An 18,232-nucleotide genomic window follows, 5' to 3' on the forward strand; every position below is an offset into this window, starting at 1 on the left:
CAGGAATGGTGATATTTATTTACACTATGTAGGTGTTCTTGTCTACACTATGCACATGAGTCTTGTTATTCTTAAAGTAAAATGCACCCAGTCACTCACAGGTAACTCCGTAAACCCTAACTCAGTCACCATGAGCAGCCACCAACAACAGGTGCCTTCACTGGTGTTCTCCAAGATCTTCATGTATCCTCTCAATTGCCATGAAACCTCCCCTCCTGGCTGTCCTATCACTTTTCAAACAGTAGCCAGAAGAGCAGCATCTGATTCACCATCAGCAGATTAATCACCCTGCTCTCTGTGAATCTAGTATTACTACAGTATTATAGAATTTTGTTTGCCTTTTTCCTAACTGTTTTGCTGTACTAAATTGTTTCACCTGCTTGGTTTCTTGTAATGTAGAACAAATAGGAATGTGCCCATTTTCTTCTGCCCGGATTACTTGTATTACCTTAGACTGAAATTCATAAAGTACTTGTGTTTTTAAAGTCACTCTGACTCTTACTCTCCTCCTCCACAACATAAAACTGGGTATTTGCTTGCCCCCATACCTATCAGCAAATGTTGCTCCCTCTCTGCAGGTACCTTCTTCCACATTATTGGTGTATAAAATGGGTCTTACATGTAATATTGAAACATATGACATCGCTAGTTGACTTCACGCAAAAATAACCTTTGCCTTTTGCTAGCCAGCTTCTTACCTTATCTATCTGCTAGGGTGATCAGACAGCAAGGCTGAAAAATCAGGACGGGGGTAGGGGGTAATAGGAGCCTATATAAGATAAAGCCCTATAAAATATTGGGACTGTCTCTATAAAATCAGGACATCTGGTCACCCTACTATCTGCTGACATGGTAACTCAATTTTTTGAGATAGTTCATAAACCCTGAGTTCACAGTTAAATCCCTCTAGCTTTTTGTCACAATCAAAAATTCAAGCAAGCTTGAAGAGGAGGTTATTGTCTACCTTGTTAACTCTTCTATGTTTTCATGAGACTTTTTAAAAGCAAAATTTAATGTTAAACTTTGTGATTCTGCCTCCACCCTTTTAATAAAATTACAAACCCCACCCCTATAGCTTTTGGAAAGAGATGGGTGATCATGGAGATATTTCTTCTGCAAACTGAAACATCTATTCCCTTGAGGGTGATTATCTTCCACCGTCTTCAGTAACATGCTCTGTCAAGCACAGCGCCGAGCTAACTAAAATTAGCCAATAATGCAACAGTTTACATGTAAAGATATTGATGATGATAAAGAAAAATCTATATGATGAAGCTATTTCTTTAAGCAATATTTTCTTATAAATAGAATAGACTCAGAACTTAATTTTAACTGAACATATGCTAAGAAAAGAGTAAACGCATCAGTTCACATCATGGAGAAAAGCCATTAAAACATCCCTTTAGTAGCAAATGAATACTGTTGAGATAAAATCATAAATTTAGAAAATGTTTCCCTAGCTGCTGTAGTAGTAACATCTTACACAGTTAAGGAAAAAAACAGAATACTAACATTTTGATGTAATTCACACCATTATGGAACTTTTAGCATTTTAGTCAGCATAGACAGTGATGAGGGCCCTATAAATATCGGCATAGCAAAGCAACATAGATCTGTTTTTGTGTCTGTCTGAGGGCAAAAGAGACTTAGGCACCTAAGTTCCACAGACTTTCAGTAAGACTTAGTCTCCTGAATGTCTAAGTCACTTCTGAAAGTAGGATTTAGGCACTTTTGCAAATTTTACCCTCAATCTATAAGAGTCAAGAAATAAAATGTTACAGAGTCTGGGTTACAAATACTTCAGGGATATCATTCATTTTATTTGTTGGTTAATGGGGTTTGTTTGTTTGTTGTCAGGGTGGGAGAATTCTGCAGGGATTGGTTCTTGGCCCTACACTATTTAACATTTTTTATCAATGACCTGGAAAAAAAAAACCATCACTGATAAAATTTGCAGATTACACAAAAATTGGGGGAAATGGTAAATAATGAAGAGCACACATCAGTGATAGAGAGCCATCTGGTAAGCCAGGTGCAAATAAGCAAAATGAGTTTAATACAGCCAACCAGAGTTATAGAGTCATTGAGTTAAGGCCAGAAGGTACCCCCAGATCATCTAGTCTGGTCTCCTGTATATCACAGGCCAACACCCATGCACCAAACCCAACAACTGAATTAGACCAAAGTATTACAGCCCTTAGGAGACTAACCTATTATGTGCCACAGGCAAAGCATAGGAGGGACCAAGATGCCCCACTGCCCAAGTGCAATGTCAGGGATTTGATTAAGCGAGAGATACCCAGATGATCTGGCAAGTGACCTGCACTCACATGATTCAGAGGAGGCAAAAAAACCCCACTGTCACAGCCAATCTGACCTGGGGGGCAATTCCTTCCTAACCCCACCTATGTCAGTAGGTTGGACCTTTAGCATGTGAGCAGGAATCATCCAGCCAAGTACCTGAGAGAATGTTGAGTATCACCTGAGTTCACTGGCTTACCTGGCCCAGTGTCCTATCTCCAACTGTGGTCATTTCTGATGCTTCATAGGAAGGTGAAGGGAAAGAAAACAACAAACCACCACCACCACCCACAATGCAGTAGGGTCAGAGGGAAAATTCCATCCTGGATGCTGCAGGTGATCAGCTGAAGCCCTGAAGCATGAGATTTTAGGCACATGTAAGGAGATACATCTGGGAACAACAAATGTAAGCTATATTTACTGGATCAGGGGCTCTATCTTGGGGAGCAGTGACTCTGAAAAAGACCTGAAAAGTCATGGTGGATTATCAACTAACGTGAGTTCCAAGTGCAGTGCTTTGACAAAAGGGCTAATGCAATCCTGGAATGTAGAAACAGGGGAATGTGGAATAGGAGTAGGGAAGTCACATTACCTCTTTGTCTGGCACTTGCAATTGCTACTGGAATATTGAGGCTCATTCTGGTATCCACAATTCAAGAAGGACATTGATAAATTGGGAGGAAAAGTCATGAGTGTGTTTTAAAGGATTGAAAAACATACCTTATAGACTGATAGACTATAAAAGCTGAATCCGTTTATCTCAGTAAAAGATTAAAGGATGACTTGATTACAATCTACAAGTACCTACATGAAGAACAAATTTTGATAATGGCTCTTCAGTCTGGCAGACAAAGATATAGCAAGATCCAGTGGCTGAAAGTTGAAGCTGTACGAATTTAGACTGGAAATAAGGTAAACAGTGGGGGTGATTAACCATTGGAACAAATTACCAAGGAGTGTGGTGAATTCTCCATCACTGGCGATTTTTAAATCAAGATTACATGTTTTTCTAAAAGATATGCTGCAGTTCAAACAGGAATTAAGTCAGGAAAGTCCTATGGCCTGTGTTATACATAGATGATCACAATGTTCCCTTCCCAATGCACAGTCAATCTGTGGAACTCCTTGCCAGAGGATGTGGTGAAGGCCAAGACCATAACAGGATACAAAAAAGAACTAGATAAATTCATGGAGGATAGGTCCATCAATGGCTATTAGCCAGGGTGGGAAGGAATGGTGTCTCTAGCCTCTGTATGCCAAAAGCTGAGAATGGGCAACAGGGGATGGATCACTTGATGATCACTTGATTCTGTTCATTCCCTCTGGGGCACTTGGCACTGGCCACTGTCGGAAGACAGGATACTGGGCTAGATGGACCTTTAGTCTGACCCAGTAGGGCCATTCTTATGTTCTTGCTTTATCTATTTAAAAAATTTCTCCTGGCCTTTGAAACTTTTTTTAAACAAAACATAAACCTTGAGTCAAATCTAACTGAGTGTCTCTTTTCAAATTAATAATAAAATATTTGTTCTGGTACATTTGTTTCAGAGATAGAAGGCAGTGTGAGCTGGTAGATGGAGAACCCTCACCCACCTTGTCTCTCTAGTGTCCCTGATTATGACAGTTTGCCGCTTTGACACTGAAGGGAGTAGAACAATTCATTGTCAGTCTTAAAAACCTGACTAGATCCCATCTGTAATGGCTAGGCCAAACAGTGTTAATCAGTTTGGGGCCCTGCTATGTTTATAGGTTGGACCTTTTAAAAAAATGCATTCTGTGACCTGCTTTATTGTCTGTTTACTCTAGAGGGCACTAGAGTACAACAAGTAAAGGCCATAATGACCCATCTTTTGTAACATTCAAGTGGTTTGCACATTCTAAATATAATTTACTAGTTGTCATAGTAATGCTATGATGAGATTATAGTTATACTAGTCTCTTTATGGTGTGTTAGTATTATGACTTAAAGGAAAACTCAATCTCTTCAGCTCAGGCTAGTAATGTGAAAGCTTAGAGGGGATGAAGTGCAACTCAACATGAGCAAACTGCAAAGCAAACTGAAAATAATATTTTAAATTATAATTGGCATGTGAGAGTCATGTGGGTGGGGCCAACTTGCTGAAAAGTTATATCATTTGTAGCACTGCAGCAGATCAGTATAAGAAGAGGTGGTTAAAATCTTCAATGCTGGTTTAACAATTGGACAAAACTTTTAATATTTTAACATTTAATCAAAATGTTTAGCTTATAAACTCTGAATATGTTACATTGTTTTCATCCAGTTTCAATATTCGTTTAACTGTTTAAAAAAACTCAACTAAATCAACTAACTAAGCACTGCTTAATTTCTACCATTAAGGTTTTCTGATTCTTAAGTCAGTATTAAAGTAAACTGATAATGGATATTCCATCTTTTAGTGTTCACCTACATTCTACAGATACAACCATCTTGGGGGATCTCTTATTTCCAACACAGTTACAACACAGTTAAGTCAATCAGGCTCCGATAATATCAAACTGTCCAAATACCTTGGCTTGTGCTGTTTCTCCCATTTCCAAAAGCATCTCTTTTCAAACTGGCCACTACCTGCATTAGGAACAGAAATGTGAATTGTATTTTTAAGAGAAACCAAACATGGCTGTAGGAAGTATTGGCAGTGTTTCTTAAGAAATTTTAAAATGACACTCAGGTGAGGGGGGAAAAATGGAAGGAGTATACTCTAAATATTATGATGTAACCCATTAGAATAAATACCCTAGGCCACATGAACAGCATAGGTAGCTGATGAATATATATTCAGGTTTTAATACATTAAACAGTAGAAGAGGGAATACAATACATCCTAAAGCTTAATACATGTGGTGTTCAAAACATAACTAAAATGTCATTCCTTAGATGTCACAAAGCCCAACAACCAAACAAAATAAGCATCTTGAAAGAGCTTTTTCATGGAAAGTTTATCACGGGAGTCTTGCTGGAATAAAATGAAATGTTGGAGTAAAATCAATCTTACACTGTTATCTTCCTTTGTTATAAAATGGTACACAATGATGAAATCCAGTTGTGTGCTAGCCAGTGAACTATGGCAGTATTTTGTGCCAACAAACACCTTGACATTTCAGTGGCTTGCAAGCCTGAGCAGAGTATGGTAATTTTATGCTAACTAATGTTTATTACAACTAAAAGCAGAAGCAAGTAGTGAAGGACTCAAACCTAGAGAATGTTTGAGTGCACTTCTGAAAATAATTACTATAACAATCTGGCTGCATTGCAAGCAAACAACTTGTGGAACTGATTTGGCATCAGTTCTACAATAAGTTAACAGTTAAATTTATTCACAGTCTCCTTGACTGCACTATTCTAAAATATCTTCACTACCCGTTTTGTTTTACATCTTGAAGTTTTATCTGCTTACTATTATAAGTCACAGATGCTCTGAAATTCATGACTGAATTTGAATTGTTTTAAGCAGTGTTAAGAAGTAAAAAATCTGGGTTTGTTTTATAAATAAACTAAAGAATGGTTCTTCTTCAAGTGTTTCTGCATATTTCCACTTATGGGTGCTGTGCCACCTTGTACTGCCTTACGGTAAAAACCTCTTTTAGCAGTGTCAGCTAGAGCGCTACCATGCCCTCCCACCCTTCAGTATCATGACACACTGAAGGCGAAACTATAAAGGGGGTGGAGCTCCCTCACTACCCTAGTTTCTTCCATCTGCATGCCTGGGCAGATGTGAACTGCTCTGGTTTCTTTGGAGTCTCTTTTCTACTTAGAAATAGTGTTAGCTCATTTTCAGTATAGTTAGTTCATGAATTCAGATTTCTCCAGGCTTCGGGTTATGGAGGAATTGAGGAAACAGAAGAAGCTGGATTCAAGAGGCTGTCTTCTCTGCATCTGACAACCACATGTGGTGCCTCAAGTGCCTGGGAGAAAGATGCTCACCTTCTGGGTGTTCTGTTTGCCAAACTTTCACATCCAGGACAGGGAGATTCGCTTGCAGCTCCTCCTCCTAAAAGAAGACCTCTTAGCTAGACCATCTAGACCTGGTCAGGACTCAGATCCTAGGTGTAAGAGATCAGTCTCTCTGCCCCTGTGGCTGCCAATGGCTCCAAACAACTGAAGGGTTCCAAGAAGCCACTACCCCTGTTGGCGTTGGACTTGGTTCCTGCGCCTCACTCAGTCAACCCTGAGGCTCCAGATGTTTAAATGGAGGCCCACGTGGTCAGATCTGACTGCTTCATTTCTGGAAGAGAGGTTGAGAGACAGTTCAGCACTGATGCCATACCTTGTTCCTCCCACCTATTCAACCCAAATGGAATCCCTGGAGGTGCAGGACCATTACCAGTTCTGATTTCCACTTCCGGTGCTAGAAAGATGGAATTGCTCAGTGGGTCAGAATCAATGCCTTCAGTTCCTTCTATCATAGCATCGAAGAAAAGGAGGCTTAGAGCCAAAATGGCCAATATTAGTAGTGCTGGTTCCTGTGCATCAGACCTGTCCGATCCATCTGATTCTGACAAAACTGCTACAGTTCCAAAGCAGAGGTCCATTCCATCTTCAGTTACAAGGGATACAGACCTGTGTCTAATGTTGCATTGTGATTCTTGGATCTTCTTTCAGGTCTGGGGTCAGTTCTGAAGAGCTCTGTCACCGTGACAGACAAGGTTCACCTTCCAGCTCTGATTGCTTCGTCATTTCTGGATGGGAAGATTAGGGTTTCCAAAAGGAGACATATTTACCCAGTTCCAAGTTCATCTTCCTTGTCCTCTGTTAAGAAGAATAGGCCACAAGACATTGGGCGTTTTCCCCTGGACCACCCTTTGCTTCCTCTGCCTTGGATACCTACAGGATCTCCATAAAGCGCTGGATTTCCATTCTTCCCTTTGGATTCACTGTTACATTCTGTTTTGGATGTACAGTGGTAACTCTAGCAGGAAGAAGATGGAGGAAGAATACAGAAGTCTGTAGCTTGCTTTGTACCACCCAATGGCCTGCCTCCTGCAGGGACCAAATCCTACTTGCTGGGGTGACTGGCAATCATGGGACCTAGGGCCTTATTGGGGTGGGGTTTGGCCAATACTGGATTTAAGAGATTTAAATAAATACATTTGAAAGTTTTGGTTCTGCATGTTATCTCTGGCCACCATAACCCCTTTGCTGTCAGTTATGTATTGGTTTGCAACTGCCGATCTAAAGAATGCATATTTGCACATCTCATTCATCAAAATCATCACAAGTATCTCTGATTCATAGTGGCTTGTCGCCACTATCCATACACGGTGCTCCCATTTGGCCTTTCCACGGCACCCAGAATTTTTACAAACTGTGTCTCTGTGGTAGCAGTCATCTGAGGAATCAGGCTATTTATGTTTACTTTTATTTAGACAACTGGCTACTCGAGACTCTCTTGCACGAAGAGCTGTTAAACCATATCGGCTTCAAGAATAAATTCTTTTCAGACTTTGGGCTCTTCCTTAATTGCCCAGAGAAAATCCTCTGCCCCTCATAAAGGATTCCCTTTGTAGGTGCCATACTGGACTCTGTGGAAGTCAGAGCTTGTCTACCAGAGAATAGATTTATCAAGATTAGTCAGTACCATTATAGATTGACAGTGTCCCACCCAGAAGGTTTAAAATTCTTCCTGGGTCTCATGGTGGCTACTATTTACATAATCCATTTTGCCCATCTAAGGATGAGACATTTACAACACTGGATGTCTCAGGTTTACAGACTAAATCAGAACAACCTTCAGTCATTGATCACCATGCCTCAGAATGTCATAGTCTCCCTCCACTGATGGTCAGTCGAGACGAATGTGCTCAGAGGTGCACAGTTCAATCCTACAAGTCCATCCTGTACAGTGACTTCAGACACATCAACAAAGGGTTAGGGAGGACAGCTGAATCATTTGACAGTTCAAGGGCACTGGCCCCCTCAGGAGGGATCCCTGCATATCAATGTACTGGAATTAAGACCTGTTCATCTGGTTCTCAAATCATTCCTCCCTTACCTGCAAGGGAGTGTTGTACAGGTTGTGACAGAAAATACATCAGTGATGTATTACATCAAGCTGTGGTAGAGATCATCCTCGAATTGAGGGATTGCCGATGATGATGATGACGACATCAACAAGCAGGGGCGGCCCACTCTGCTCTTCTGTCCACAGAGGCAATAAGTCTATGTGATTGGTGTGTTTGTCATGACATTTTATCCTGTGGCCCTGCACCTAGTAGGGGAGAACAGTATCGTCATGAACTGTCTTAGCGGAGACAGCTCCCAGATGCACAAATGGTCTGTAAAGGATCAGTTGGTTCAGACTATATTCTCCAGCTGGGGTCAGTCAAAGGTTGACCTGTTCACAACAAGGGTCAACAGAATATGTTGCCTCTCTGTCCCAGAGCAAGCAGAGACCGACAATCCCTGTCAGATGCCTTCCTTTTGCATTGGAGGAAGGGCTTGATGAATGTGTTTCCTTTCTTCCCATTGATTTAAAAGAAAGATATATCAGGACAGGGCAAGGATGATACTCATTGCCCCGACTTGGCCATATCAGCAGTGGTCATTACCAGTCTCCTTCAGCTGTCCAGCAGAGTCTTCACATATCTTCCCCTGCCGTCAACTCTCCTGTCCAAGCAGGAGGGCAGGATCTTTCATATGGACCCACAGTCTCTTCACCTGATGACATGAGTGATTGGACTTGAGCAGTCTGCTCTTGAGCAGTCGCATTCTTCATCTGTGCAGGATGTACTAATTAACTCACAAAAGCAATCTACTAGAATTTGTTACTATCTAAAGTGGTCTGGATTTCAAACTTGGATGAAGGGACAATCTGGCTCTCCTGTATCTGCTTCCATTTCTTGTGTTTTTGAATACTTAATGTACTTAAAGCATGAGAAGGAGGGGGCTCAGACACAGACCAACAGATACTACTAGCAAGAATCTTTGGCTTTCTGGCACATGGAGCACATGGACCCCCACAGTGTACTACAGATAGGGGGCACGCATTTTGAAGAACTGCAGTTACTAGAAGAGAAGTAACCTTTCTTTTTTAAATACTTTCCCAGAGTTCTTAATATAAGGATAAATGACTGACTTGGCACTTTAATGGTAATCATTTAGTTTCCTTTTCTTTGTTACCTAGAGAACTAGGACTTGGAGCTTGACCCGAGGGCAGATGCCTGGTGACATGGTGGGCTAATGTAGGAAGAATAGCCCAGGGAAGGAGTAAGAGGACTGACCAGATAATCCCTGGGTTGGAACCCAGGGTAGAGGGAGGGACTGGGTTCCCCTGTACTCTCAATGGGAAGACTAGCAGGAAGACTCCAGACACAATTGCCAGAGAGACTATTAGGCCTGGCCCCAGGCTATCAACATCCTGTGAGATCCTGGGACTATTGGTGAAAACCCTGGTTTACCCCAAAAGTGGTGAGAGTGACTGAGTCAGAGGGTCAAGTCACAAGGAAAAAGGGGATCACTAGCAGACCTGTGCAGCAAGACTGCAGAGAAGAAAACCCTGCAACACCTTACCTAGCCACAAGGTGGCATGCCAGCTGATGAGTCACTTTGCCACAGTGACCTTAGATGAATTGCTTAATCTCTCTATGCCTCGGTTTCCTTATCTGTAAATAAGGAATAATGGTTCTTACAAACCTTTGTAAAGTATTTGTAAAGGGGGTCGTCCATTATGGACCTGGTTTTGACCAACAGGGCTGAAATAGTTGTGAAGGTGGTCTGAAACTTGGGAGGAAGTGATCATGATCTGATAGAATTCAATATTCTATGAAAGAAGGACATGAGAACAGCAAAACAAGGACATTGGACTTCAGAAAGATGGATTTCAACAGACTCATAGAAATAATAGGCATGGTCCCATGGAAAGATCAAGGTCAAAGGGGGCTGGCAGTTCTTAAAAGTATAATACTAGAGGCTCAATATCAAGCTATTCCGATGCAAAGGAAAGATAAGAGAGACAGGAGGCCAATGTGGCTGCACAAGGAGCTTTTTAGCTATCTAAAAACCAAAAGGGATATATACAGGAAATGGCTGGAGGGGCATGTCACCAAGGAAGTATACATAGGAATAGGGCGAGCGTATAGGGACAAAATCAGGAAAGCTCTTCAGTTTCTCCTCCATGTAAGACTCCTTCTGATTCTCTGAGCAAAGCACTCTCACCTTTCTCAATATTACAGCCAGGAGCTCTATTACTCCTAGCAGCAGGTTTAGAACTGATATTGAATCTGCAATATGACTCTGATCAGGAACAGATACTGCAGCACAAAGAAAGACTGCTTGTAAGAAGGCAGTGTGATGAAGATCCTTATCAACAAAATTTTTATCACCTGGATCCAAATATAGAATTCTGTCCAGAATGCAGGTTCCACCATAGATGAGATAGCTGTATTGGCCTCACCAGGACAAATTTATCCAAGGAAACTTTCTCCACTTGCCATGGGAGAGAACTTCCAGCCTCTGGAGCTGAAGACACTGGATCAGTGATCATTCCTGGTATGCTGTTAGAGGAGGAAGAACTATGTTAATCAAATGAATTCATGAGACGGATCCAGAATTGGAGGGTCAAATATCCCAGGTGATAATGTAAGGATTTCATTTTCATTCCCTTCAGAGGATGTAGTTCTTATTCTGAACTAAAGGATATAATGCCTAAGATTCTGGGCATGCTATAAAGAGCTGTGGAGGAGACTTTACACCCAGTGTTTGATATTTTGGGCTAATTCTCCAGAAGCAGAATTATTTCACCTTTATTGGATGGACTTTCTCAACCTGCTAAATCAGTTGAATCAATGTCTGAGGAAGCTGATAACCCTCTTGGGGGGAGTTGGTAAAGTTTTCCTGTGTTTCATATGCATTCACCTGTGATTTCTCTGGTGCTGGAGGCTACAGTTCAATGCTCTGAGGGAGGTATAGTGTATTAAACTTCTTCTGATAGGGAGAGAAAGAGGATGCATTAGGAAGAAAATATTTTTCATCTGCCACCTTCGGAATGAGAATCATGAAATATCAGGAAGTTACGGCATGATACTAGCATCACCTATGGAATCAGTTATCACTGTTTATTAATAGTATTGTGGATGAACAGAAGAATTCTATTCAAAGTACTTTCTAATGTAAAAAAAAAAAAAAAAAAAAGATGGGGATCTCCATCCAATATTGGACCAGAGGAAACTGAATTTTTCCCTAAAGAGGTTCCACTTCTACTTGCTGTCTCTAGAATCTGTAATTCCTTCTCTTACCCAACAGGACTGGGTTTGCAGCTGTTGATTTAAAGAATGTTTATTTTCACATATCCATAAGACCGTCTCACTGCAAATATCTCCATTTCGTCATAGGAAAAGATAATTTTCAATACAAGTTCTGCCCTTTAGGCCTACCTATGGCCCTAAGTGTTTTTTTTAAAAATGCTGTGGTGGTTGTTGTCCACCTACCAGAGACAGGGTATTTTCATCTCCCCTTATTTAGATGATTGGTTTATCAAAGTTCCATCAAAGAAAGTCCTCTCTATAGTCATGCCTCAGATCTGTATGCTTTTCAACAACTTAGGGCTCAGAATAAACTGGGAAAAATCATTTTTAATACCCACTCAATGGATTCCTTTTACAGGAGCCATCTTGGACTTAACAGTGGAGACAGATGCTTAAAGAAAAAATCAGCCATAAACCTTCTACATCAATTTCCAGAACAAATTCATTCGTTTTTTGCGTGGTTAATGGGTCTCATGGCTTCAGCGATGAATGTAACTCCCTATGCTCATCTACGAATGAGGCATTTGCAATATCGGATACTGAAAAAATTCAGGCCCAGCGTCAACAGTACACGTAGGATTCTGATTGTTCCAAGAAGGATATACCTATCCCTACTGTGGTGGACCCATTACAACTTGAAAGCCTCATGAATACATAACCCAACTAACCTAACAGTTGTTTGTGTAGTCCTTTTTTTATTGCCTGAATAAGAGCCAACCAGATTAGCCGAATGACTGAAATTTAGTCCCATCAAAATCTAAGGTATGCAGTTTTGACTCACATGGGTCACTACAGGCCCCAGGAAAAGTACAGGTAAACTGATTGATTGATTAATAAGAAATTAAGTTACTATTTTAGGCAACTTGGTTTGTCCTTGTCTACACTTGGAGTTAAACCAGGGGTCTCAAACACGAGGCCCGCATGCTGCCCACTGAGTTATTTTCTGCTGCCCACCATAGCTCCCTGCACCCCCCACCTCCGCAGCCCCCGAGCATGCCGCGTTCCCCGCTCCTCTGCCTACCTCCCAGCGCTTCCCGCCACCAAACAGCTGTTTGGCAGCGCTTAGAACTTTCCAGGAGGGAGGGGGAGGAGCGGGGACGTGGCGCGCTCAGGGGAAGAGGCGGGGTGGGGATTTGGGGAAGGGGTTGGACTAGGGGCAGGGAGGGGACGGGGCCTCATGGAAGGGGTGGAGTGGGGGCAGGGCTGGGGGCAGAAGAGGGAGGGCTTTTGTATCTTTGTATGAAAAGGTGTCAGTGATGTGGCCCTCTGGCCAATGTGCAAGTCCTCATGTGGCCCTCGTGGTGATTTGAGTTTGAGATCCCCGAGTTAAACTGTGTTCAGAACTGATTAGCTGCACCCACTGATTCAGCTGCAACAGGTCTCTTTTAATGTAGACAACATTTTAAACAGAATTTTAAGGTATAGATTTCATAATTTTATGTATATGATTATATAATTCATCTACAGTTCTGCAGAATTTTCTTGATTTTGGAGATTTATGATCAAACTGTTTGCCACCACGAACAACATCAAGCGTTCCAGAAGGGGCAAGAGCCTAGACTCCTTGGCTGATGCCTGCCTTCTGCAGTGGTATCCAGTCCCCCTTTCCACCAGTTCCACTGATCCCCAAAATCAAGAGACAGCTGTGTGTGTGTGTGTGTGTGTGTGTGTGTGTGTGTGTGTGTGTGTGTGTGTGTGTGTGTGTGTGTGTGTGTGTGTGTGTGTGTGTGTGTGTGTGTGTGTGTGTGTGAGAGCGAGCGCCTTTCACCTCTGACACATGCATTGTAAGCAAAAGTTCAGTTTCATACTCTTTACTTAAGAAAATCTCTCTCATTAGATTGAAAGAAATTGCCAAATGACAGTGGAATTGGATCTGACATTAAGGCCTGGAATATAATATGTTGCAGGATAGTTTGAGGCCATATTTTTAAGAGATGCCTCTTCAGTGTTAAGTGCATGTGACTACAGTTTATATAATGCTAAAATTGTTTTACTGTTGCTTAAGACCATGATTAGTTTTGATTTATGTCCATTTACTTTTAAATTGTTTTATAGAACATAATTTTGTTTCTAATTTTCATAGATCATAAGCACACCACAAAGATTGACCAATTCAGGGAGTGTTCTGATTGGGAGTCCATACACCCCAGCACCAGCAATGGTCACTCAGACGCACATAACAGAAGCCACTGCCTGGATTCCAGAGTAAGGATTTGTTTTGTTTAAAGAGAAGTGCTGGGCAGTGAGGCAAACCTGTTTTGATTTTTCTTCTGTATACTCTTGCATGTGTATCTTGGCTCAAATATCCTAGTTCCTACACAGTTCAAAGGGTGTGTGCTGTTAAGCATATTTTGTACTTTTAATGTCTGTAATATGTAAGCGTGTAACTACATGTACCAGTGATTTCAGTCCGGGTTCATTTCACTACCTAATTTGTATATGGGTTTGTGGTGAAACTTATTTTCCTGTAGTAATGCAAAGGACTGAATGTATTTGCGGAATTAAAACAAGTCCTTACTCTTCATAGATCCATACAAATTTATGGTATCCTTACTGTAGAGGACTATTGGTGTTTGCCAACAGTAGACGGGTGTGTCAAACATACCTTAACAGGTATTTTTTTAAAACAGGCCATAAAACTAGTGATAAACTCTAAATGTTGTTGATGACTATATTTTCATATTAGTGATTTACAGTGTTGCAATCTACTGTTCTCACAGAGATCTTTGACTGAAGAGCAAGGTGCTTTGGGTTTTGACCTTTAAAATCTTTCAGGACCCCTTTATTTTTTGATTTCGGCATTCCTGCACCTTAAGATATCATGGACAGATTTAGTACAATGTTTTTGAAGATCACTTTTAATTTACAAGTAAGACTTTTAGGACAAGTATACCCAGTAGTCCAACATCAACATATCCTTCCCTGCAAATACTACTACTCGTTTAAAATAGGCTTATATATCTTTTGAATGCTGTAAGTGCTGAGATACCATGGTGATGGTTGACCTTATAAAAAATTAGATAGACAGAAAAGGCACAGTGTGTGTAAGTGGCTGGACGATGCTACATCAACTATTAATATTATTACTCTCTCAGTAATATTTTGCACTTCCATCCAGGATTCTCAGATCAATTTTCAGACACTAATTAAGTAATCCTCAGTTTTCTAACCAGTGATGTGTATGTCAGTAATATCTTCCCAGTTTTAAAGATGGGGAAATGGAGGCATGGAGAGTTTAAGTGACTTGTCAAAGGGTACCCAGTAAGTCTGTGGCAGAAATGGGAATAGAATTTTCTATCCTGACTATTTGTCCTATGTTTTAGCCACAAGGCCTGTTAAGCACTTTTTGCTCTGTGGCAGAAATGACAACCTGAACAGTTGACAAGTAAACTGCATGACCAGTTAGCCAGGTTTTTTTAATCTTCTGAAAGAGCAACTGGTTCTGAATTTTTGGGGAGTAAATCCAATTTATGGCCATTGTTGAACTAAGGGTAAGTCAATAGGTTGGCCCTCTTATGTTTTTTGTCTTTTTCTATTAGTGTGTATGCTATTGTGATATTTGGATTATATGGTAGCAGGGTATTTAGAGTGCTTGGTAAATATCACTGGACATTCAGATTTCTGTCATACTGGTTGATATAGGAGACTCTTTTCTTTTCTACATCTAGCACTGAAGGACAGCCAGACTTCTGTGATTTGCAAAAGTCTCTTGGTCTAAATGATTACTCCTAATCTGTTGATGTTCTGATCAAGATTATGAAGTTCTATGTCTGAATCTTACACTAGGTGTACACGTGCCTCATGCATGCGAGATCAGATTTTTTTGAATAACGGAGTCTTTCAGGACTACACGTGCACCCTGTGCCTCCTCATGCTCCTACACAAGGGATTAAAGGTAGAGTGGCTCTGACCCTCTCTCAATTCCCTCTTACCACCCATGGCAGTGAGAAGGAACCTTCCACCTGGCCAACACACTACGCTTCTTAGAGACTTTAAAACCATTTATGTCATCAAATTTGTAAAGAAATATTTATCTTGACAGAGAGAGAGAGAGAAGAAAAGTTACCGGGGATCCTCCTGTACTCCAGGATGAGGCACTTCATGCTAACCACCACACCTTGTGGCAAACTCCAAATTTTAAGTGTTTAAACCCTGCCCTCCTGTGAGTGACTGATCACCAAGGATGGACACAATGCCTCTTTTGCCTAGGGGAATGCTGTATCCCAGACAGGTGCTCTGTGTGCAAGTCCTTTTCCTCCAGGGACACCCAGCTCAAGCTATATCTGCTAGAGCAATCGATGACAGTAACTTTGGACCCAGAAATGAAGATCACTATTAGAGCAAGGCCAAATGAGCCAGCATTGGCCAGAGCTCCCTTGAGCCCAAATCATAACTCAGGATCAAGCACTGGAGAGAAGATAAAGAGAGCACCACGATAACTGGCACCAGTGACTTCAACACTGATTACTTCAACATCAGTGAAGTCTTCAACTGAAGGCCTCAATAATGACAGTCTCCTCATTAACTGCTCTGGCACCTGCACTGGTCTCTCTGACACAGGCATCAAAACTGGCAACCATGCCTTTACATAAAGACAGCACTCACTTATAGAGACAGATGGAATCCAAAGACAGCATCAAATGTGAAGGGAGGTCTCAGAGGGATGACACAAAACATCACTCCTTGAAGGATACAGCATCTGAGTCCTCAACCAGACCAGGAACAGCACAGGGAATGAGAGACCCACAGCTATCCATCTGGTGTACATGAAGTACATATGATTCACAGTGAGAACCAATCATTACCAGTGTAAGGTACAGCCTTTCAGGCTTTCTGTGGCACCAAGAGTTTTTACAAAGTGCCTAGAAGTAGCAGTGACCCATCTCAGAAGAAAGTGCATTCCCATTTACCCTTACCTCAATGATTGGCTGACTAAGGGCAGTTCCTAAAAGGAGATGATGGCAAGCTTAGAATACGTGCTATCCCTGTTCTCTGAACTAAGGTGCCTACTACACAAAATTCTCTCTTAACTCATCACATATGATAAAGTTCATAGGAGCCTTGACTCCTAGATCAGTGAAAGTATACCTTTTTGAAGACAAATTCCTGTTGCAATAGCTATCACTCAGAACACGGGGTTCCACATCAGTGTCCTGGAGCTCGGCACTTCAGGCTAGCCTGCCTGGCCTTCCTATCTGTTTTTCAGAATTCTACAGTGAAGATCCAGACAGACAACACATCTGTAATGCACTTCATCAACAAGCAAGGAGGCACACGCTTGTCTCCTCTCTGTCTGGAGTCCATCAAGCCCTGGACAGGGTGCCACCAACACAGGATAACCCTGATGGCTCTTCACTTATGGAAGTTAACTATGACCTGGCAGCCTTCCTGAGCAGACAATCTCTGTCCAATCAAAAGCGGTCCCTGTGGAGATTAATCATAAATGGGGGGGTTCTCATGATAAAACTGTTTGCCACCAAGGATAACATCAAGCATTCCAGAGGGGGCAGGAACCGAGGCTCCTTGGCTGATGCGTGTCTTCTGTAGTGGTATTCAGCCCCCCCTTTCCACCAGTTCCACTGATTCCCAAAGTGATTTCCAAAATCAAGAGACAGCTGTAATCATTCGCTTCATACTGACTTCATACTGACCAAGGCAGTTTTGGCTGGCAAACCTTCTGCAGCAGTCCATTCAGCTTCTGATTCAGCTCCCAGAATTCCAGGACCTGCTTTCACAAAAGCACAGTCAGATACTCCATTCTGATCTTAAGTCACTGCACCTGACAGGCTTGGATATTGGCTGGATAAAGACAGGGACTGCTCTAGAAAAGTCCAAAAGATCCTGATACAGATCAGGAAGATGTCCAGCAGAAGGACGTTTTTGTCAAAATGGAAAAATTTCTTAATTTGAGCAGTCCGACTGGGCCTGGACCATACTAGGCTTCAGTACTACAGAGCCTCAACTAGTTGGTACATTTACAACACTCCAGCCTTTAATTCAGCTCTATTAAATCCACTTCGCAGCAATTTCTATTTGCTATCCACCTGTACAGTCTTATTCAGTTATCTCTCACTTGATAATGTCAAAGTGTCTCAGGACCTGGTCAGAGAACCTGTCTGCAACCTTAGTACTATCCTCTCAAGACTCATGGGGTCTCCTTTTAAGTCCCTTTTTAGAATGCTGGTTGTCATCTCATTCTGCAGACTGTCTTTCTAGTTGCAATCACTTCAGCCAAGAGAGTGTGCAAGCTCCAGGGTGCTTGTGACTGACCCTCCCTCCCCGATGCTTTATATGGTAAAGTTTTTAGCATCACTTTATCCATAAATACATCACCCAGCTAGTCTTAAAATTACATCTGAATCAAGCAATCTTCCAGTCTTTGGGATATATTCCCAAAACCCCATTGTTACCTGGAGAGGAAGTTACACACATTGAACGTTTCCAGAGCCTGCCTTACTATGTTGACAGAACCAAATAGTTCAGGTTGTTTCTCTGTGTATTTCTGGCTGTTGTGGCCACTCCAAAGTCCAGGCCATATCATCACAAAGGATATCTGGGTATCTCATTGTGTTACCAGCTGGCTGGTGTACCTTTCCCACTGAACATCAAAACTCATTCCACCAAGGCTCAAGCAGCATCCTCTGCCTGCTTCAGGAATGTTCCAGTTTTC

The 18,232-nt window shown here is 41.7% G+C and overlaps 1 protein-coding gene and 1 long non-coding RNA gene across 5 annotated transcripts in view; one reads left to right on the top strand and one right to left on the bottom strand.

Moving 5' to 3' along the window:
* The window catches only part of TFDP2 (transcription factor Dp-2), a 152,086-nt gene that overhangs the window by 91,504 nt on the left and 42,350 nt on the right, over positions 1-18,232 (top strand). For all 3 annotated transcript variants that reach the window (XM_074963841.1, XM_074963842.1, XM_074963843.1), the window contains one exon: positions 13,646-13,767. In XM_074963841.1, coding sequence (XP_074819942.1) covers positions 13,646-13,767 — 122 coding nt within the window. The remainder of the gene's footprint in view (positions 1-13,645; positions 13,768-18,232) is intronic.
* LOC141993968 (uncharacterized) overlaps positions 1-18,232 on the bottom strand; it is a 125,313-nt gene that overhangs the window by 40,951 nt on the left and 66,130 nt on the right. Inside the window, exon 5 of one of the 2 annotated variants that reach the window (XR_012640981.1) lies at positions 4,831-4,888. This is a non-coding gene — a long non-coding RNA (uncharacterized LOC141993968). Of the gene's footprint in view, positions 1-4,751; positions 4,889-18,232 lie in introns of those variants that run through there. The other variant, XR_012640980.1, reaches the window with a different exon arrangement.

This window comes from Natator depressus, chromosome 9 (assembly GCF_965152275.1).
Source record: "Natator depressus isolate rNatDep1 chromosome 9, rNatDep2.hap1, whole genome shotgun sequence".
In the NCBI taxonomy this organism is placed as follows: domain Eukaryota; kingdom Metazoa; phylum Chordata; order Testudines; family Cheloniidae; genus Natator; species Natator depressus.